Raw genomic sequence first — 22,500 nt, 5'->3', positions numbered from 1 at the left:
GGCTGTAATTGGGCACGGCCCCTTACGTTATGGCAAGCTTTGGGGCCACTTCCTGGAGTCGTGAAGTTCTGCCATTACTAGCACGGTACATTTCATTAAAGCGTGTTTAAAAAACTATATGATTGTAAATATTACTTATTAAATGGAGGCCACGGACTGCGCCACGGAGCTTCTAGCGGTAAACAAGGCGCCGTATTTACCGGGTAATACTTCACGCTACCTTTACCCTGTACCCTTTACCTTACCCCTTGGCATGTCGATACCTTTACCCTTTTACCCGGTAAAAAGGATAGATTACCTTGCCGAAGTCTAGCTCCATCTGGGCCTGCCGCTCACCAATGCAAAGCCCCCGAACTGATTTGGGAGCAGACGGTCACTGACACCTTATTCTTTGTTTCTTTCGGTTAAGTCACGTCTAAAGATAAAATAATAAATTAAAATAAAATAATAGCGACGTTTCGATTACAACACAAGCAATCGTCATCAGGCATAAAAGAAATAGCAACAAAAATCTAACTAGAAAACTATAGACAGTTAGATTTTTGTTGCTATTTCTTTTATGCCTGATGACGATTGCTTGTGTTGTAATCGAAACGTCGCTATTATTTTATTTTATTGTTTTATCTTTAGACGTGACTTAACCGAAAGAAACAAAGAATAATTGCTGCAGTCACGAAAGCTCCAAAATTAAGATTGGTCACTGACACCACCAATATCTGGAAGAACAACCCAGAGCCCAGGCATACTGATCGATATCATAGGCCTTGACCAGGTCAACACAGCAGAGGTGTGAGGTCCTGTTGGAATCCCCTACACCTCTGCTGTAGCAGACGGACAGAGAATGGAGCGTTGGACCACGGGAAACGTTCCTGGGGGTCAGAGATCGGATCACCGTTCTTTCCCTTAAGGATGATGATGGGTGAGGTGTTGCAAGTTACGTATTGTGATGGAATTAAATAGATTCACTCATTCACCCGCTCACTCACTCACCACTAACTCACTCTACCACTCAGTCACTCACCACTCACTCACCACCCACTCACCACTCACTCACTCACCACTAACTCACTCTACCACTCAGTCACTCACCACTCACCACCCACTCACCACTCACTCACTCACAACTAACTCACTCTACCACTCAGTCACTCACCACTCACTCACCACCCACTCACCACTCACTCACTCACAACTAACTCACTCTACCACTCACTCACTCCCTCAACACTCACTCAGTCACTCTACCACCCACTCACCACCCACTCACTCACCACTAACTCACTCTACCACTCAGTCACTTACTCACTCACCACCCACTCACTCACCACTCACTCACTCTACCACTCACTCACCACCCACTCAGTCACTCAGTCACTCACCACTCACTCACTCACCACTCACTCACCCACCCACTCACTCACCCACCCACTCACTCACCACTAACTCACTCTACCACTCACTCACCCACTCACTCACCACCCACTCACTCACTCCCTCAACACTCACTCAGTCACTCACCACTCAGTCACTCACCACTCACTCACTCACTCACCACTCACTCACCCACCCACTCACCACTAACTCACTCACCACTAACTCACTCTACCACCCACTCACTCACTCACTCACCACTAACTCACTCTACCACTCACTCACTTACTCACTCACCACTCACTCACCACTCACCACCCACTCACTCACCACCCACTCACTACTCACTCACTCACCACTAACTCACTCTACCACTCAGTCACTTACTCACTCACTCACCCACTCACTCACTCACCCACTCACCACCCACTCACTACTCACTCACTCACAACTAACTCACTCTACCACTCACTCCCTCAACACTCACTCAGTCACTCTACCACCCACTCACCACCCACTCACTCACTCACCCACTCACCACCCACTCACTCACCACTAACTCACTCTACCACTCAGTCACTTACTCACTCACCACCCACTCACTCACTCACTCACCCACTCACTCACTCACTCACCCACTCACCACCCACTCACTACTCACTCACTCATAACTAACTCACTCTACCACTCACTCACTCCCTCAACACTCACTCAGTCACTCTACCACCCACTCACTCACCACTAACTCACTCTACCACTCAGTCACTTACTCACTCACCACCCACTCACTCACTCACCACCCACTCACCACCCACTCACCACTCACTCACCCACTCACCACTCACTCACCCACCCACTCACCACCCACTCACTACTCACTCACTCACAACTAACTCACTCTACCACTCACTCACTCCCTCAACACTCACTCAGTCACTCTACCACCCACTCACCACCCACTCACTCACCACTAACTCACTCTACCACTCAGTCACTTACTCACTCACCACCCACTCACTCACCCACTCACTCACTCACCACCCACTCACCACCCACTCACCACTCACTCACCCACTCACCACTCACTCACCCACCCACTCACCACTCCACTACTCACCACCCACCCACTCACTACTCACTCACTCACTCACCACCCACTCACCACCCACTCACCACTCACTCACCACTCACCCACTCACCACCCACTCACCACTCACTCACCACTCACTCACCACTCAGTCACTTACTCACCACCCACTCACTCACCACCCACTACTCACTCACTCACCACTCACTCACCACTCACCACCCACTCACTCACCACCCACTCACCACTCACCACCCACCCACTCACCACCCACTCACCACTCACTCACCACCCACTCACCACCCACTCACCACCCACTCACCACTCACTCACCACTCACTCACCACTCACCCACTCACCACCCACTCACCACTCACTCACCAGTCACTTACTCACTCACCACCCACTCACCACTCACTCACCACCCACTACTCACTCACTCACCACTCACTCACCACTCACTCACCACCCACTCACTCACCACCCACTCACCACTCACCACCCACCCACTCACCACTCACTCACCACCCACTCACCACCCACTCACCACTCACTCACCCACTCACTCACCCACCCACTCACCACTCCACTACTCACTCACTCACCCACTCACTCACTCACCACCCACTCACCACCCACTCACCACCCACTCACCACTCACTCACCACTCACCCACTCACCACCCACTCACTCACCCACCCACTCACCACTCCACTACTCACTCACTCACCCACTCACTCACTCACCCACTCACTCACTCACCACTCACCACCCACTCACCACTCACTCACCACCCACTCACCACCCACTCACCACCCACTCACCACTCACTCACCACTCACCCACTCACTCACCCACCCACTCACCACTCCACTACTCACTCACTCACTCACCACCCACTCACCACCCACTCACCCACCACCCACTCACCACCCACTCACTCACCCACTCACCACCCACTCACCACTCACTCACCCACTCACTCACTCACCCACCCACTCACCACCCACTCACTCACCCACTCACCACCCACTCACCACTCACTCACCACTCACTCACTACTCACCACTCACTCACCACTCCACTACTCACTCACTCACCACTCACTCACTCACTCACCACTCACTCACCCACCACTCACCCGGCTCTGTCACAGGCGCCTCCACCTCAAGATGGAGGGATCGAAACGCGCCGAGCGACAAGATGCAGGCCAAGACGTCTCAAGTCTACACCGTGATGATGGGGCCAAGACGTCTTGATGCAGGACAAGACGTCTCAAGTCTACACCGTGATGATGGGGGTCAAGACGTCTTGATGGGGGCCAAGACGTCTCAAGTCTACACCGTGATGATGGGGGTCAAGACGTCTTGATGGGGGCCAAGACGTCTCAAGTCTACACCGTGATGCATGCCAAGACGTCTTGATGGGGGCCAAGACGTCTTGAGTCTACACCGTGATGCGGGTCAAGACGTCTTGATGGGGGTCAAGACGTCTCAAGTCTACACTGTGATGCAGGCCAAGACGTCTTGATGCAGGCCAAGACGTCTTGAGTCTACACCGTGATGCGGGTCAAGACATCTTGATGGGGGTCAAGACGTCTTGATGGGGGTCAAGACGTCTTGAGTCTACACCGTGATGGGGGTCAAGACCTCTTGATGGGGGTCAAGACGTCTTGATGGGGGTCAAGACATCTTGATGGGGGTCAAGACGTCTTGATGGGGGTCAAGACGTCTTGAGTCTACACCGTGATGGGGGTCAAGACCTCTTGATGGGGGTCAAGACGTCTTGATGGGGGTCAAGACACCGTGATGGGGGTCAAGACGTCTTGATGCAGGCCAAGACGTCTTGAGTCTACACCGTGATGGGGGGTCAAGAGGTCTTGAGTCTACACCGTGATGCATGCCAAGACGTCTTGATGGAGGCCAAGACGTCTCGATGCATGCCAAGACGTCTTGAGTCTACACCGTGATGCATGCCAAGACGTCTTGATGCATGCCAAGACGTCTCGATGCATGCCAAGACGTCTTGAGTCTACACCGTGATGCATGCCAAGACGTCTTGATGCATGCCAAGACATCTCGATGCAGGCCAAGACGTCTTGAGTCTACACCGTGATGCATGTCAAGACGTCTTGAGTCTACACCGTGATGCATGCCAAGACGTCTTGATGCATGCCAAGACATCTCGATGCAGGCCAAGACGTCTTGAGTCTACACCGTGATGCTGGTCAAGCTGCACCGTCAGTCGGGTGACACCATGGCCGACTGAACTCACCACAGTCCACGATCATCTCCTTCGAACCCTCCACCACCCGACGAGATGGACGCGCGTACAAACGCACGCCCAGGCGGGTTCATGAAGACGACGTCTAACTTGGTTCTTTCGGTGAAGTCATCACGTAGAAGGAAAATAATAAAATAATAAAAATAAAACATAATATAATAATAAAAAATGAAACATTTCTGAACATTAAATAATAAAACTTAATAAAATAATAAAAATAAAACATTATAAAGTAATTAAAATAAAACATAATAAATTTTCGATTTAAAGCTTTCGTGACTGCAGGGATTCATCTTCTTGGTTCTTTCGGTAAAGTCACGTAGAAGGGAAATAATAAAATAATAAAAATAAAACATAATATAATAATAAATAATGAAACATTTCTGAACATTAAATAATAAAACATAAAATAATAAAAATAAAACATTATAAAGTAATTAAAATAAAACAATAAATTTTCGATTTAAAGCTTTCATGACTGCAGGGATTCGTCTTCTTGCTTCTTTCGGTAAAGTCACGTAGAAGGGAAATAATAAAATAAAAATAAAACAATAAATTTTCGATTTAAAGCTTTCGTGACTGCAGGGATTCATCTTATTGGTTCTTTCGGCAAAGTCGCGTAGAAGGGAAATAATAAAATAATAAAAATAAAACATAAAATTTCGATTTAAAGCTTTCGTGACTCCAGGGATTCATCTTCTTGGTTCTTTCGCTAAAGTCACGTAGAAGGGAAATAATAAAATACAATTCTCACGACGTTTCGCAAAAACGATACGCAAATTATTTTGTCAAGGCGCTCTCCCCCCCTCCAACCCAGCAGCTTAAATAGTCGCTCCAAGCCTGGTGGTGTTTCATTCAGACTGTCTTCTCGACAGACCTGTTCTTCACCTGAGGACGGCTGCTTGCGTTGTGGCCGAAACGTCGTGAGAATTGTATTTTATTTTTATTATTTTATTATTTCCCTTCTACGTGACGACTTTACCGAAAGAACCAAGAAGATGACATCAATTGGTTCCAGACACAAGAAATGTCTCACTGTAAAGCATTTCTACACGAAGTTTACAGTAATTACATGCATTAAAGCATACAAAAAAACCAAGACACAGAAAATAAATAAATAAATGGAATAAATGAACATTGAACTTCACTTTACCTGTAGTAAGGAGAGTTGTTGGCTTGAGTGGAAGGTGGTGGTGGTGGTGAGGAGGTGGTGGTGCTGGTTTTATAGTCTGTAAGGGGAAGTCCCCTTTGTCTGGGCAAGCGTCATGCACGCTGTCCATACAGCAGTAGTATAGTGTAGTGTGTCGTGTCCAGTAGTAGTGTAGTGTATAGTGTAGTGTATAGTGTAGTGTATAGTGTAGTGTATAGTGTAGTGTATAGTGTCGTGTATAGCGTAGTGTATAGTGTAGTGTATAGTAGTAGTATAGTGTAGTGTATAGTAGTGTATAGTATAGTGTATAGTAGTGTATAGTATAGTGTATAGTAGTGTATAGTATAGTGTATAGTAGTGTATAGTGTAGTGTATAGTAGTATATAGCGTAGTGTATAGTGTAGTGTATAGTGTCGTGTACAGTAGTAGTATAGTGTAGTGTGTAGTGTATAGTGTCGTGTATAGCGTAGTGTATAGTGTAGTGTATAGTAGTAGTTAGTGTAGTATATAGTGTAGTGTATAGGAGTGTAGTGTGTAGTAGTATAGTGTAGTGTGTAGTGTATAGTGTCGTGTATAGTAGTAGTATAGTGTAGTGTATAGTGTAGTGTATAGTGCAGTGTATAGAGTAGTGTATAGCGTAGTGTATAGCGTAGTGTATAGTAGTATATAGTGTATAGTATATAGTAGTATAGTGTAGTATATAGTGTAGTGTATAGCGTAGTGTATAGTATAGTGTATAGTAGTGTATAGTAGTATATAGTGTAGTGTAGAGCGTAGTGTATAGTAGTAGTATAGTGTAGTATATAGTGTAGTGTATAGTGCAGTGTATAGAGTAGTGTATAGCGTAGTGTATAGCGTAGTGTATAGTATATAGTAGTATAGTGTAGTATATAGTGTAGTATATAGTGTAGTGTATAGTAGTATATAGCGTAGTGTATAGCGTAGTGTATAGTGTAGTGTATAGTAGTAGTATAGTGTAGTATATAGTGTAGTGTAGAGCGTAGTGTATAGTAGTAGTATAGTGTAGTATATAGTGTAGTGTATAGTGTAGTGTATAGTAGTGTATAGTGTAGTGTATAGTGTAGTGTATAGTAGTGTATAGTGTAGTGTATAGCGTAGTATATAGTGTAGTGTATAGTAGTAGTATAGTGCAGTGTATAGCGTAGTGTATAGCGTAGTGTATAGTAGTATATAGTGTATAGTATATAGTAGTATAGTGTGGTATATAGTGTAGTATATAGCGTAGTGTATAGTGTATAGTATAGTGTATAGTAGTGTATAGTAGTATATAGTGTAATGTATAGTGTAGTGTATAGTAGTGTATAGTGTAGTATATAGTGTAGTGTATAGCGTAGTGTATAGTATAGTGTATAGTAGTGTATAGTGTAGTATATAGTGTAGTGTATAGCGTAGTGTATAGTAGTAGTATAGTGTAGTATATAGCGTAGTATATAGTGTAGTGTATAGTGTAGTGTATAGTAGTATAGTGTAGTGTATAGTGTAGTGTATAGTGTAGTGTATAGTGTAGTGTATAGTAGTAGTATAGTGTAGTATATAGTGTAGTGTATAGCGTAGTGCATCAACATCACCCCAATCCATGGCTGCGCAGAGAGCCTGTAGGGGCCCACTTCGCATTTCGTAATTTTGTTCTTTTCCACTTTCCTCTTGGGTCTTGTCGTTCCAATCCGCCCAAGCGGTGGCCACGTCTCTCTGGCACCAATCTCTTGTGATGTCGTCGTCAAGACATTCCCCGTGAGCTCTTTCTCTCTTTCCAATCCCTTCCAAACTTTCCCCGAACAATAACAACAACAACAACTTTCGATTTAAAGCTTCTTTCGTGACTGCAGGGATTCATCTTCTTGGTTCTTTCGGTAAAGTCACGTAGAAGGGAAGTAAGAGTCTGTCGCCTCGACGGACCTGGTTTTCACCTGAAGACGGCTGCTTGCGTTGTGGCCGAAACGTCGTGAGAATTATTTTATTGTGTTTTATTTTTATTATTTTATTACTTCCCGTCTACGTGACTTTACCGAAAGAACCAAGAAGAAGAACAACAACAACAACACTCCATTGGTACCTCGTTTGCCAGTGTGCCACGCATGGCATCCATCGCTCTTTCCCAGTACGTTTGGTGATTGTTGTTGGGAACCGTTCTTCTACTTCCCGTCCAAACTTTCCTTGCCGACTTTGACCCTTCACCAACACCCTGTAAAATCTCGGCCTTTTCCCATTCTCTGCATGATTTTAATGTTGCCCGCGTTAGATCTTGCTTCGTCGAATCGAATGCTTTCTGGAAATGTATGAAACTAGTTGTAAACCATTCTAGATTTGAAGCTTTCGTGACTGCAAAGATTCATATTCCTGGGTTTTTTCGGTAAAGTCACGTAGGTAAAAAATAAAAATTAAAATCACGACGTTTCGGAGGCAACACAAGCCTCCGTCTTCAGGTGGAACCGTCACAGCACGCTCGCTGTATCAAGTAAATAAATACGGGGTCGGATCTCTTGGAATTTCTCATTTACTTGATACAGTTGTAAACCAACCTATTATCTTTGCTTTCTCTGCTTTAAGCCTTAACATCAATATTTTCTGTACTGTGTCCCTACCTTTCCTAAACTGTGTTGCTAGCTTTCCTAAACCCTGCCTGTTCATCCACCAAACGATCCTCAGTCTGCGCTTTTAATCAATGTAATAGTACTCTCATCAGTACCTTGCACACACGTAGCTCATTAGTGCCATCGTTGTCATCTATTTTTAAATCCTTTATATTAAGTTCGCTTGCTTGCTTGCGCGCTTACGACCGTGCAAATCTTTCGGTCGTTTTTTAACCCACTTCCCGTGATCCAATCGAGCTGACATTTTGCACACAGACTCGTTGTGCGTGACAATTAATTTTCGTGAAAATTTTTTTCCAAAATGTAACACTTTTTAGGGGAATTTTTTTTATATTTAATTACCAATTGCTTAATGGTGGCAGGCAATCATCTGACCCATAGGTGGCAGCCATCTCAAGCCAGAGGACGAGAGGACTCTAGCCGCCACGCATATAAAAGATTTACAGTGAAAAACTTTGCTTTTACGGGTTAATTTTTTTAGAATCTATGAGACCTCCTTTGTTGGGTATCGTCACGAGTGTGGATTTTGTCCACCCCTCGGATATTTCCCCTTCTATCCCCGTGCTTAGCGGGCTTCAACTCGCGGATTTCTTTACCAGAACTTCCTTCCCTCTAGCTTTAACCAATTGCTCCGCTTACACGGTCCTCTGCGGGCAAAGAGGCGGTGTCAAGAGGCGATTTGTTTATACCGGTAGGAACGAAGTGAACCAGTCTACAATAGATTATATCGTCCGTCCGTCCGATGTCCGATTAGGTGTAGCAACATGGCCCCCTACTGCAAACACTTGGCAGGACCCTACAAAAACCTTTAGACTCAGTGAGGCTTCCCTGGCTAAACAAGTGTAACATTCCCTTATAATTCCCTGAGATAGTTTTTAATTAAAACATTTAAATTAAAAATTAACTCACAGCGGCCTAAAGCCTACAGCTAGGCCTAAAGCCTAGAACTAGGCCTCAAACTCTCCCTTCGTATCGTACCCCCGCGTGTGTTAAAGGGAGTTAATGTTTAACAATGTTACATTCCCTGATGTTTTTTTTAAATAGAAACATTTACATTTAAAGCTTTTACATTAATAATTAAAACATTTAAATTAAAATTAACTCACAGCGGCCTAAAGCCTACAGCTAGGCCTAAAGCCTAGAACTAGGCCTCAAACTCTCCCTTCGTATCGTATTTGTTCGTTCCTACCAGCCCACCCCGCAGGGACCTGTTTGGCACCGGTCCTACCGCCAGCCCCCAGCAGAGACGGGCGGCATTACGCGGACCGCAATACGAGCGACACGTTACAAGACAGGAGGGCTGGGAGGAGGCATTGGGACCCCCCCCAGCAAGAGGAACCTTCATCGTGCTGTGGATGTCTGGGGAAGAGATCAAGGGAGGGAGAGGGGGGCAATTGCGGGAGAAAGTGGATTCATATTCCATTACTTACATATCTTTTATTGTTAACACTCGTGTTGTTGTTGTTGTGACCGGCTCGATTGGTTTAGGGCCAGGAAAGCCTCACGGAGAGTCTCAAGGGAGCTTGGCAAGAGGTGTTTGCAGTAGGGGGTAGTGTGGGTGGTGGTGATAGTGCTGCTGCTGCTACTGTGGTGTTGAGTGATTTGCAGGGCGATTGTTTTGAGCATTTGGGGGATTCTAGATTTGAAGCTTTCGTGACTGCAAGGATTCATATTCTTAGGTTTTTTCGGTTAAGTCGCGTAGGTAAAACATCAAAATTAATAAAAGTAAAATAAAAATAAAATAAAAATCACGACGTTTCGGAGGCAACACAAGCCTCCGTCTTCAGTTGGAACGGTCACAGCACGATTGCTGTATCAAGTGAGAGAAATTACAGGAAAACCGTGTCTCTATAATTTCTCTCACTTGATACAGCTATCGTGCTGTGACGGTTCCACCTGAAGACGGAGGCTTGTGTTGCCTCCGAAACGTCGTGATTTTTATTTTATTTTACTTTTATTAATTTAAATGTTTTACCTACGCGACTTTACCGAAAAAACCTAAGAACATTTTGGGGGGATGTTCTTGGTGAACATCGGTTACACTGTGTGGTTTATTAGCGATGCGGAGGGATGGATGCCACTGGGGGAGCTCCTAGGCAAAGCGACACCCCAACCAACATCTCCAATGTGCCACGCAGTGCTATTCGGGGCGTCGTGTTGCCAAGATGTCAACTCCCTCGCCTGGTATACAGGTCGTGGGTTCGATCCCAACTCCGCACATTTGGAGTCTGCGTCTCCCTCTCTCTCTTTGTCTCCCCAGTGGCGATGTTTACTACCCACCGCACCAGGTACTCATTAGAGGCTGAGTCTACTTAGGGGAGGAGCCCCAGGACCGGTTCAGATAATAAAACTGGTCAAAAAAGAATTTCTGGCCTGGACTTTTGCGACTCTCTGGGTTGTATCGCATTTTATTTCTAAGTTCGCTATGTTTGTCAGCTCGTTCATTCGTAGCTGATGATGGTTGCTTGTGTTGCAATCGAAACGTCGTATTCTAAAATAACACTGGTGAGCATTTTTTTTTTCTGGCCTGGACTTTTGCAGCTGTTTTAGACTAATTTCAGGGTGCCGATTGCAAATCTGATCACAGATTTGCTCTATCACATCTCATTTTTATGCTCTCGGCATACCTCATTTTCATTGATTTTACCTGAAATTAACTCTGTCACTTATGATTGCAAGTTGTTGCGAGTCGGTGACTGCTTTAGTGTTAAAATATGGCGCTGTATTTTTAGGAGAGTGCGTTTATAATATCATTTTATGTAGATATCCACATTTACTTAATATCTTTCTTCTGCAGTTTTTATTGAAAATGCAATATTTGATATCTCAAAAACCTGATGTGATGGACAAAAACTGATGCCAGATTTGGAATCGGCACCCTAAAATTACCTTGAAACCGTTGGAATACCTTATGCCAGAAAAAGTGTGTTGACCAGTGTTATCTGAACCGGACCAGTGTAATCTGAACCGGACCAGTGTTATCTGAACCGGTCCTGATCCTGATCACTGGTCACCATACGCACAGCTAGGTATATGTACAAAGACAAAGATCCCCCGTATAGCCTTAACAGACTGTAGGGGCAAGTGCTGTGAGCGAGCACCTATGAAGGCCGGAACGGCACACGAGGGGGTGGGTGGCCAGCACCACGCCCGACCGCCTTTGTCTCCCTAGCGGCGATGTTTACACACTGCAACAGGTACTCATTTGAGGCTGAGTCGACCTAGGGGAGGCCCAGGACCGGTTCAGATAAAATCGTCACTGGTGTTTGCCGTGAGCGGGAATCGAACCCGGGTCGCCAAGTTCGTAGTGCAGCGCGCTAACCACTACACCCACCGCTCCCCGTATATGTACATACACACACACGCACACACGTCTACAGAGCATCGCTACTAATTGCTTAAAGCTGCACTATGAGCAAAGTCATTTAGTTCTACGCCACCCAAAGGAAATCCCCAACAGCAGAAGACAACAATCCACTGTCGCATCGTCAACGACACGGAACCTTCGAGAGCGGAGAGAAGAGGGCCATCGTTTCAAATCCTTCCGACTTTTTGTGACGCCGTGTGACGATGGAGGGGGGGGCGGGCGGGCGGTCAAAAATCGTCCAAAATCGCGTGACGTCATTTATGGACGGTCCCTTATCTCGTCCAATTCGCGCCATGAGCACAACACGTGGCGTTTATAGGAGAACTCACCCCCCACTCACTCCGCGGTGAGCGATTGGGGGGGCAGTGGTGGAGAGTGGAGCGGAGGAGTTCACACACCTGGACAGCGCGCTCACGACTTGGGCGCCACGGTGGCTAGATGTTGACTACCTCGCCTGGTGTGCAGGAGGTCGTGGGTTCTATCCCGACCCTGACGCATGCTGTGTATTTGGAGTTTGTGTTTCTCTCATCACGGTGGCTGGGAGATGTTGACTACCTCGCCTGGTGTGCAGGAGGTCGTGGGTTCGATCCAGACCCTGACGCCTGCTGTGTATTTGGAGTTTGTGTTTCTCTCTCATCATCATCATCACGGTGGCTAGGAGATGTTGACTACCTCGCCTGGTACGCAGGAGGTCGTGGGTTCCATCCCGACCCTGACGACGCCTGCTGCTGTGTATTTGGAGTTTGTGTCTCTCTCTCATCATCATCACGGTGGCTAGGAGATGTTCACTATCTCGCCTGGTACGCAGGAAGTCGTGGGTTCAATCCAGACCCTGACGACGCCTGCTGCTGTAGATTTGGAGTTTGTGTTTCTCTCTCATCATCACGGTGGCTAGGAGATGTTGACTACCTCGCCTGGTACGCAGGAGGTCGTGGGTTCGATCTCGATCCTGACGACGCCTGCTGCTGTGTATTTGGAGTTTGTGTCTCTCATCATCATCACGGTGGCCAGATGTTGACTACCTCGCCTGGTGTACAGGAGGTCGTGGGTTCCATCCCGACCCCGACGCCTGTTATATATTTGAAGTTCAACGTCTCTCTCTCTCGCGTTTGTCATCGCCAGGTCGCTTCTGAAAGAGCCACGTGGCTCAGTGGACCTTACCTGGTAGAATAAAACAGTTCATAGTTTACATGCGTATGCAATGGGTCCTTTTCCTGGCTTCCAACACTCCCGCGGACCTCAATCTCCGGTATCGTGACGTGGAAGTGGATATAACAGAACTACCTCCAAGGTTCCTTCTATCTTCAAGTGACCGCTCTGGTCCACACAGCATGGCCAACAGTCGCAGTGGTTTTCACAATCTTAATTTTGGAGCTTTCGTGACTGCAGGAATTACTCTGTGGTTCTTTCGGTAAAGTCACGTATGAAGATAAAATAATAAATCAAATACTAGCATACTACGACGTTTCGATTGCAACACAAGCAATCGTCATCGGGTATAAATGAAATAGCAACAAAAATCTAAACAGAAATACTATAGACAGACATATAGGCAGACAGATATCACCAAGATACACAGAGAGAGAGCAACACGTAGGCACACAAGGCCTCGCCACAGAGACGTTCTCTCTCTGTGTGCCTATGTGTTGCTCTCTCTGTGTATCTTGGTGATATCTGCCTGCTTATATGTCTGTCTATAGTTTTCTGGTTAGATTTTTGTTGCTATTTCATTTATACCCGATGACGATTGCTTGTGTTGCAATCGAAACGTCGTAGTATGCTATTATTTAATTTACTATTTTATCTTTATACGTCACTTTACCCAAAGAACCAAAGAGGTTTTCACATTAACTACCTCAGAGATCGATTGTTCTTCAAGTGGCACTCTGGTCCACTCACAGCAGATGGCAACGCTCTGATATATGAGAGTAATGTTCATAGTTGCGTGGAGATAAAGCCGATATTCTAATTCTATGCGAGTCAAGGGTTCTCTATGTGAGTCTATGGGTCTGTGTGTGAGCCTACGGCTCTCTCTGTCCGAGTAGTCTATGGGTCTCTGTGTGAGTCTATGGGTCTCTGTGTGAGTAGTCTGTGGGTCTCTGTGCCAGTCTATGGGTCTCTGTGCGAGTCTACGGGTCTCTGTGCCAGTCTATGGGTCTCTGTGCGAGTAGTCTGTGGGTCTCTGTGTGATGAGTCTATGGGTCTCTGTGCAAGTAGTCTACGGGTCTCGGTGCCAGTCTCTGGGTCTCTGTCCGAGTGGTCTATGGGTCTCTGTGACCTTACGAGACTCCCCCCACCACCACCCCCCCCCACCACCACCACCACCACCCCCCCCCCCCCCCCACCACCCCCACCACCCCCCCCACCACCACTGTGCCTCAGCAGCGGGCGGCGTGCACCTTGCCGTGCCGCCGCAGCTTGGAGCTGTGCGAGAAGCCCTTGCCGCACTCCCGGCACACGTACGGCCGCTCGCCGGTGTGGGTGCGCGCGTGCACCCGCAGGTGCGAGCTCTGCGAGAACGCCTTGCCGCACTCGGCGCACGCGTATGCCCGCTCGCCCGTGTGCGTGCGGAAGTGACGCTCGAGCCCGGACTGCATCGCGAAGCGCTTCCCGCACTCCTTGCACGCGTGCGGCCGCTCCCCCGTGTGCGTCCTGCGGTGGGCCTCCAGGTTGTAGCGGTGCGCGAAGCCGCGGCCGCACTCGCCGCACGAGTGAGGCGGGGACGGGGCGTGCGCCGCCGCGTGCTTCTCCAGCAGCGAGGGGTGGGCGAAGCCCTTGCCGCAGACGGGGCACGCGTGGGGCCTCTCCCCGGCGTGCACGTACGAGTGCTGCTTGAGGTAGTAGCGGTGCGCGAAGGCCTTCCCGCAGTCGGGGCAGGCGTGCGGACGCTCGCCCGCGTGGATGGCGGCGTGCCGCTCCAGGTTGGAGCGCTGCGTGAAGCGCTTGCCGCACTCGTCGCAGGCGTGCGGACGCTCGCCCGTGTGCGTGGCGGCGTGCAGCTTGAGGTAGGAGCGGTGCAGGAAGCGCTTGCCGCACACGGGGCAGGCGTGCGGACGCTCGCCCGTGTGGATGCGGGCGTGCGCCTCCAGGTTGGAGCGCCGCGTGAACTTCTTGCCGCACTCGCCGCACGAGTGCCGCGTGTCCCCCGTGTGCGTGATGGAGTGCGCGCGCAGGTAGGAGGGGTGCGAGAAGCGCTTGCCGCACTCGGCGCACGCGTGCGCCTTCTCGGCCGCGTGCGTCAGCGCGTGCTGCTTGAGGTTGGAGCGCTGCGAGAAGCCGCGGCCGCACTGGCCGCAGACGTGCGGACGCTCGCCCGTGTGCGTGGCGGCGTGGGTCCTCAGCTTGGAGGGGCACGAGAAGGCCTTCCCGCACTCGGCGCACGCGTGCCGCCACCCGCCCGAGTGCGTGGCGGCGTGCGCCTTCAGCCGGTAGGGGTCGGCGAAGCCCTTGCCGCACTCGGCGCACGCGAACGGACGCTCGCCGCTGTGGATGCGCGAGTGCCGCACCAGGTTCGAGTTGCTCGAGAAGGCGCGGCCGCATTCGGCGCATTCGTGGGACGCCCGGCGCTCCGCCTTGGCACCGGCACCGGCGCGACGCGGCGTCGGTGCCGGCGTCGGCGGCGTCGTCTCCGGAGGGTCTCCGAGCGGCTCGCCGCAGCGCACGCAGCCCCCCGGCGTGCGACTGCCCGAGTCGTCGCCGTTGTCGTCTGTGCCGCCTCGTGGCTCCGCGTCAAAGTATCCGCCGGGGTCATCGGCGCACGCGGCGCACAGGCGTCCACCGTCGCGCTCGTCCGTCGCTTCGCCTGCGACGACGCAGACATCCGCGCGAGAGTTCAAACCCCCCCAGGCGCCGCCCGCCCACCCCACGCAGACGCACGGAGACTCGTCAACGACGACAGCCGCCCTCCGCCACCTAGTGGTGGTGACGTCACCACCACTAGGTGACGTCACCACCACTAGGTGACGTCACCACCACTAGGTGACGTCACCACCACTAGGTGGTGACGGCACCACCACTAGGTGGCGTCGACGTCACCACCACTAGGTGACGTCACCACCACTAGGTGACGTCACCACCACTAGGTGACGTCACCACCACTAGGTGGTGGTGACGGCACCACCACTAGGTGGCGGTGACGTCACCACCACTAGGTGGCGGTGACGTCACCACCACTAGGTGGCGGTGACGTCACCACCACTAGGTGGCAGTGACGGCACCACCACTAGGTGGCGGTGACGTCACCACCACCAGGTGGCGGTGACATCACCACCACTAGGTGGCGGTACTGCTAATCCTGCATAATGCACGGGCATAATGACTTTAAACCCCTCGCCAAACCTTCTACGCATTTCACAAGTAGTACTAATCGCATATCTGCATTTACCATAAATATGCAAAATTCCTCTTGATATGCAAATTATTTTGTCAAGGCGCTCTTCGCCCCTCCATCCCAGCATAAATAGTCGCTCCAAGCCTGGAGCGTGCCATTCAGACTATGTCTACTCGACAGACCTGTTCTCCACCTGAAGACGGCTGCTTGCGTTGTGGCCGAAACGTCGTGAGAATTATTTTATTATGTTTTATTTTTTATTATTTTATTATTTCCCTTCTACGTGACTTTGCCGAAAGAACCAAGAAGATGAATCCCTCGGCAGTTTGCTTGGGAGGTCGTCTCTGCCCCGGCGCTTTCCCCGATCTCAAGCCCCTGAACCGCCTTGCGCAACTCCCTCAACAGATGGCACCTCAAGGCAGCCACTCGCAGTGCTTCATCTTCTTGGTTCTTTCGGTAAAGTCACGTAGAAGGGAAGTAATAATATAATAAAAAATAAAACATAATAAAACAAAAAATTCGCAGTGCTGTTAGCCCCAACCGACAACACTGGCCCCAACAGCCCAACAGAGGCTACGCGGGTGGAATCTCCGTGTGTGTCCGTGCGTGCGTGTCCGTGTCTGTGCGTGCGCTTTGCATGGCGGCAGAATGAAATGTGTGCGCCCTTCCCACCTTTGCACATGTCCTCATCCGACAGCTCCACCTCAATGAAGTTTTGGTCCTCGGTGGCCGGATCTCCGTGGCGACCTTCCGGCTCCTCCGGAGTGTCGCTCTCCTCCTCCTCCTCCTCCTCCACTTTGACGATGCTCAAGCACGGAACTGCGAATCGACACAACGGAAGGCGGCGCGTCCGCGTGTCAACGCTCCGGAGGCCCGTGTCTACGGGGAACCTCTCTCGCACCGTACGTAGCCACCCGCGCCGATCGCAGGTGGAGGGACAACAAACTAAAGACAACGATGACGACAACAAGCAGTTCTAAACAAATTAGTTGGTCGATCTAGCTGGTGGTGTTTTCTTGGTTCTTTCGGTAAAGTCGCGTAGGTAAAAAATAAATAATAAAAATGATAAATAATAAAAATAAAATAATAAATCACGACGTTTCGGAGGCAACACAAGCTCTTTACTTGATACAGCTATCGTGCTGTGACGGTTCCACCTGAAGACGGAAGCTTGTGTTGCCTCCGAAACGTCGTGATTTATAAAAAAAATTCAATTTTTTTTTTACCTACGTGACTTTACAGGGAGAGCGTTCCAGACGGCCACAGAAGCGCATCTGAAAGCGCCACGCGTTGACCACCGTCTTTGTGCGATGGCTCAGCCAAAAACCGCTGCTGCGAAGATCATGATCGGAGGTGGCGTGATGGTTGATGTTTCTTGACGAGCTCAGCCAAGGTACTGCGGTTCATTTCTGGATAGGGTCTAATGAGCGTGACCGTGTGGTGGTGCGTGTGGTGTGTGTGGTGTTGTGTATGGTGCGTGTTGGTGGTGCGTGTGGTGGTGCGTGTGGTGGTGCGTGTGTGGTGTGTGTGGTGTTGTGTATGGTGCGTGTTGGTGGTGCGTGTGGTGTTGCGTGTGGTGGTGCGTGTGGTGGTGCGTGTGGTGGTGCGTGTGGTGTGTGTGGTGTTGTGTATGGTGCGTGTTGGTGGTGCGTGTGGTGGTGCGTGTGGTGGTGCGTGTGTGGTGCGTGTGTGGTGTTGCGTGTGGTGGTGCGTGTGGTGGTGCGTGTGGTGTGTGTGGTGTTGTGTATGGTGCGTGTTGGTGGTGCGTGTGGTGTTGCGTGTGGTGGTGCGTGTGGTGGTGCGTGTGGTGTGTGTGGTGTTGTGTATGGTGCGTGTTGGTGGTGCGTGTGTGGTGTTGCGTGTGGTGGTGCGTGTGGTGTGTGTGGTGTTGTGTATGGTGCGTGTGGTGGTGCGTGGGGCGTGTGTGGTGTTGTGTATGGTGCGTGTGGTGCGTGTGGTGGTGTGTGGTGCGTGTGGTGGTGCGTGTGGTGGTGCGTGTGGTGGTGCGTGTGGTGTGTGGTGGTGTGGTGGTGCGTGTTGGTGGTGCGTGTGGTGGTGCGTGTGGTGGTGCGTGTGGTGTGTGGTGCGTGTGGTGGTGCGTGTGGTGGTGCGTGTGGTGGTGCGTGTGGTGTGTGGTGGTGTGGTGGTGCGTGTTGGTGGTGCGTGTGGTGGTGCGTGTGGTGGTGTGTGGTGCGTGCGTCTCCCGGGGTGAAGCTCACCGCAGCTTCCCTCTTCGTCCTTCACCGCCAGCGCCGCCGCCGCCCGCAGAGTCTCGGCGCTGGGCTTCTCCTCCACGTCCCACTCGCTCCACAGCGCTGGCACGGCACGCGAGATGAGCAGCAGCATCATCAGCAGCAGCATCATCATCAGCAGCAGCAGCAGCATCATCAGCAGCATCAGCAGCAGCAGCATCATCAGCAGCAGCAGCATCAACAGCAGCAGCAGCATCAGTAGCAGCAGCAGCATCATCAGCAGCAGCAGCATCAGCAGCATCATCATCAGCAGCAGCATCAGTAGCAGCAGTAGCAGCAGCAGCATCATCAGCAGCAGCAGCATCAGCACATAAGCCACTTCGTTGAGCTATCATTTGTAAATAGGCCGGTCGCTTCTGGCAAGTAGCTACCTAGCCGAGTGGGACCTTACCTGGTCAAATAAAATTAGTTTCGTTGAAAAAATATAAATATAGTTGCATAAATTTCGATGTAAAGCTTTCGTGACTGCAGGGATTCATCTTCTTGGTTCTTTCGGTAAAGTCATCACGTAGAATGGAAATAATAAAAATAAAACATAATAAAATAATTCTCACGACGTTTCGGCCACAACGCAAGCAGCCGTCCTCAGGTGGAGAACAGGTCTGTCGAGATTGACAGAAGACAGAGTCTGAATGACCTGTTCTCCACCTGAGGATGGCTGCTTGCGTTGTGGCCGAAACGTCGTGAGAATTATTTTATAATGTTTTATTTTTAAATCCTTTATATTAAGTTAACTCGCTTGCTCGCTTGCGCGCTTACGACCGTGCAAATCTTTCGGTCGTTTTTTAACCCACTTCCCGTGATCCAATCGAGCTGACATTTTGCACACAGACTCGTTGTGCGTGACAATTTATTTTCGTGAAAAAATTTTTCTCCAAAACTTTACACTTTTTAGGAAAAAAATTTATTTATTTAATTACCAATTGCTTAATGTTGGCAGGCAATCATCTGACCCATAGGTGGCAGCCATCTCAAGCCAGAGGACGAGAGGACTCTAGCCGCCACGCATATAAAGGATTTAGAGTGAAAAACTTTGTTTTTACTGGTTAATTTTTTATTACTTTATTACGTGACTTTACCGAAAGAACCAAGAAGATATAGTTGTATAGTTCACGACGCACCGCACCGCACCGGGTGCTCGCTTGACGGGAACGCCGATCGGTAAACTAAACGACGAGCCAACGGCTCCAGGGTGAGACGCGTGGAGCTCACCAGCGGCGGCATCGCCGGAGTCTCCGCGTCGCTCCGCCGAGCCCGGAGACGAGTCGGCCGCGTCGCGCTCTCGCTTGATGGACGGGAACGCGACGTGGGGCTCCATCTGAGAAGCGGAGCAAAGCGAAGGGGGGGGGAGGGTGGGGGGGGTAACGTCGCCCTCTTAGCGGGCGCAGTTGAGAATTCGGGCAAGCGCCACCCCGGCCTGAAACAATCGGCAGGCGAACTCCGGTCGCCTTTCCCGCAGCAGCAGCAGCGGCGGCAGCAGCAGCAGCAGCAGTAGCAGCAGCAGTAGTAGCAGCAGTAGTAGCAGCAGTAGCAGCGGCGGCAGCAGCAGCGGCGGCAGCAGCAGCAGTAGCAGCAGCAGTAGCAGCAGCAGTAGTAGCAGCAGTAGTAGCAGCAGCAGCAGTAGCAGCGGCGGTGGTGGCGGCTTTTGGCTACTGCCATCGAACAAAGATGGCGGCCATCGAACAAAAATGGCGGCCGCCGCGTCACGTGCGCGTGTCCGGACGCGCTTCCGTCCGATTACACAGGTCAAAAAAAGAAAATTCTAGCCTGGACTTTTGCAGCTGTTCTAGACTAATTTCAGGGTGCCGATTCCAAATCTGATCTCAGATTTGCTCTATCACATCTCGTTTTTAAATCCTTTATATTAAGTTCGCTTGCTTGCTTAGGACCGTGCAAATCTTTCGGTCGTTTTTTAACCCACTTGCCGTGATCCAATCGAGCTGACATTTTCCACACAGACTCGTTGTGCGTGACAATTAATGTTCGTGAAATTTTTTCCAAAATGTTACACTTTTTAGGACAAAAATATTATATTTAATTACCAATTGCTTAATAGTGCAATGCAATCATCTGACCCATAGGTGGCAGCCATCTCAAGCCAGAGGACGAGAGGACTCTAGCCGCCATGCATATAAAAGATTTATAGTGAAAAACTTTGTTTTTACGGGTTATACTTATTATGCTCTCGGCATACCCCATTCCCATTTTCATTGATTTTACCCGAAATTAACTCCGTCACTTATGATTGCAAGTTGTTGCGAGTCAGTGACTGCTTTAGTGTTAAAATATGGTGCTGTATTTTTAGGATAGTGCATTTATAATATCATTTTATGTAGATATCCACATCTATTTAATATTTTTCTTCTGCAGTTTTTATTGAAAATGCAATATTTGATATCTCAAAAACCTGATGTGATGGACAAAAACTGATGCCAGATTTGGAACCGTTGGAACACCTTATGCCAGAAAAAGTGTGTTGACCAGTGTTATTAATTCGAGGAAGTCCCTGGAGCTATGATGCACTTTGAAATCATCATCATCATCATCATCTGGATTGACGAACTTCAGGCTGGCCTGCCGACAATCCATCCTGGGTCAACCCACAGCACCGGGGTCTGTCCCGTGACCTCCTGCCAGCGAGCCTTCGACACATCACGTGGCCTCAGCGTGCACGTGGCCTGGTACGAGCGCCGTGGTGACATCACCGCCACTGAGTGGCGAATGGCGGCTTTTGTTGTTGTCGTGGCCAGTACGATGCCTGGCTGCCTTTGTCTCCCCATTGATGATGTTTACCCACTGCACCATTCATTTCCTTACGATACGAGGAAGCAACTGGAGCTATGAACTATTAAATAATCTCGATTAAAAACTAAGTTCTTCATAACAGACCCGTAGAGACACCCACAGATTAGCGCGGTTGGCTACGTACGGTGCAAAATAAGTTCAAAGTACACACACACACACAACAACAACCACCGCCATTCTCCACTAAGTGGCGGTGACGTCACCACGACGCTTGTGCCAGGCCATGTGCACCTTGAGGCTACGTGAAGTGTCGAACGCCCGCTGGCAGGAGGTCACGGGGCAGACCCAGCAGGTGCCATGGGTTGACTGACTGAGATGACCGAGATGAGTGGCTGATGCACCACCAGTGCCCCCTACTGAGCCAACTTGCTGTGCTTTAGCCACCCGGCGCTCCGCTCGTTGTTGTGAGCGTCGCTCCTCCGCCCTCCGTTGTTGCTGGAGGGCGACTGCCTCCAATTGCCCAGTAGCGTCCTTCACGAGCCTCCTCCACAGAGGCCGATCTTGACACCGCTGGTACCAGTCATCGGCAAGTCCACTCAGCTCCACGTCCTCCTGTACCACATCACTCCATCTCTTCTCTAGCCCGTGCCGCGCCCGTTTAGCCCCCTCGATCCTGCCAAACAAAAGCTGTTTAGGCATGCGGTGGCTGGGCATGCGGGCTACATGACCCAGCCAACGCAGCCTTGCCTGCCGGAGGAGCTCACTAATGGGACTTTGTCCAGATCTTTCAAGGATCTGTGAGCTCCTCACACAATCCTGCCTGGTTTAACCCAGGATGGATCGTCGGCAGGCCAGCCTAAATGTTTCTAATGTTTCGAAAGCGTAGAAAAGGGAGGGCATGACTGTGGCTGAGAAGACCTGAAGCTTCGTGTGAAGCGACAGACCAGGTAGCTTCCACACATCGTTACGCAGCCGATGAAAAGAAAATGCCGTTCGACTGATTCAGAGTGAGACCTCTGCTGTCAAACCGGAGCTGGTCATGAGCACACACATACACACAAATTACATATACACACAGTACACACACACATACACAGTACATATACACACAGTACACACACACATACACACAGTACACACACACACTACATATACACACAATACACACACACACTACATATACACACAGTACACACACACACTACATATACACACAGTACACACACACATACACAGTACATATACACACAGTACACACACACATACAGATTACACACACAGTACACACACCTACAGAATACAT

General features: G+C 49.7%; 1 protein-coding gene across 1 annotated transcript in view; it reads right to left on the bottom strand.

Annotated features, from left to right (window-relative positions):
• LOC144949975 (uncharacterized) overlaps positions 1–22,500 on the bottom strand; it is a 31,776-nt gene that overhangs the window by 7,027 nt on the left and 2,249 nt on the right. The window contains exons 2-6 of the mRNA XM_078879965.1: positions 19,665–19,770; positions 18,420–18,515; positions 16,873–17,019; positions 14,250–15,672; positions 7,481–7,706 (exon numbers count right to left, since the gene is read on the bottom strand). Of these exons, the coding sequence (XP_078736091.1) occupies positions 7,481–7,706; positions 14,250–15,672; positions 16,873–17,019; positions 18,420–18,515; positions 19,665–19,770 (1,998 nt within the window). The remainder of the gene's footprint in view (positions 1–7,480; positions 7,707–14,249; positions 15,673–16,872; positions 17,020–18,419; positions 18,516–19,664; positions 19,771–22,500) is intronic.

This window comes from Lampetra fluviatilis, chromosome 55, assembly GCF_964198595.1.
Source record: "Lampetra fluviatilis chromosome 55, kcLamFluv1.1, whole genome shotgun sequence".
NCBI classification, from domain to species: Eukaryota; Metazoa; Chordata; class Hyperoartia; order Petromyzontiformes; family Petromyzontidae; genus Lampetra; species Lampetra fluviatilis.
Note: the sequence above shows the minus strand (reverse complement) of the source record. Positions and strands in the feature narration are given on the sequence as shown.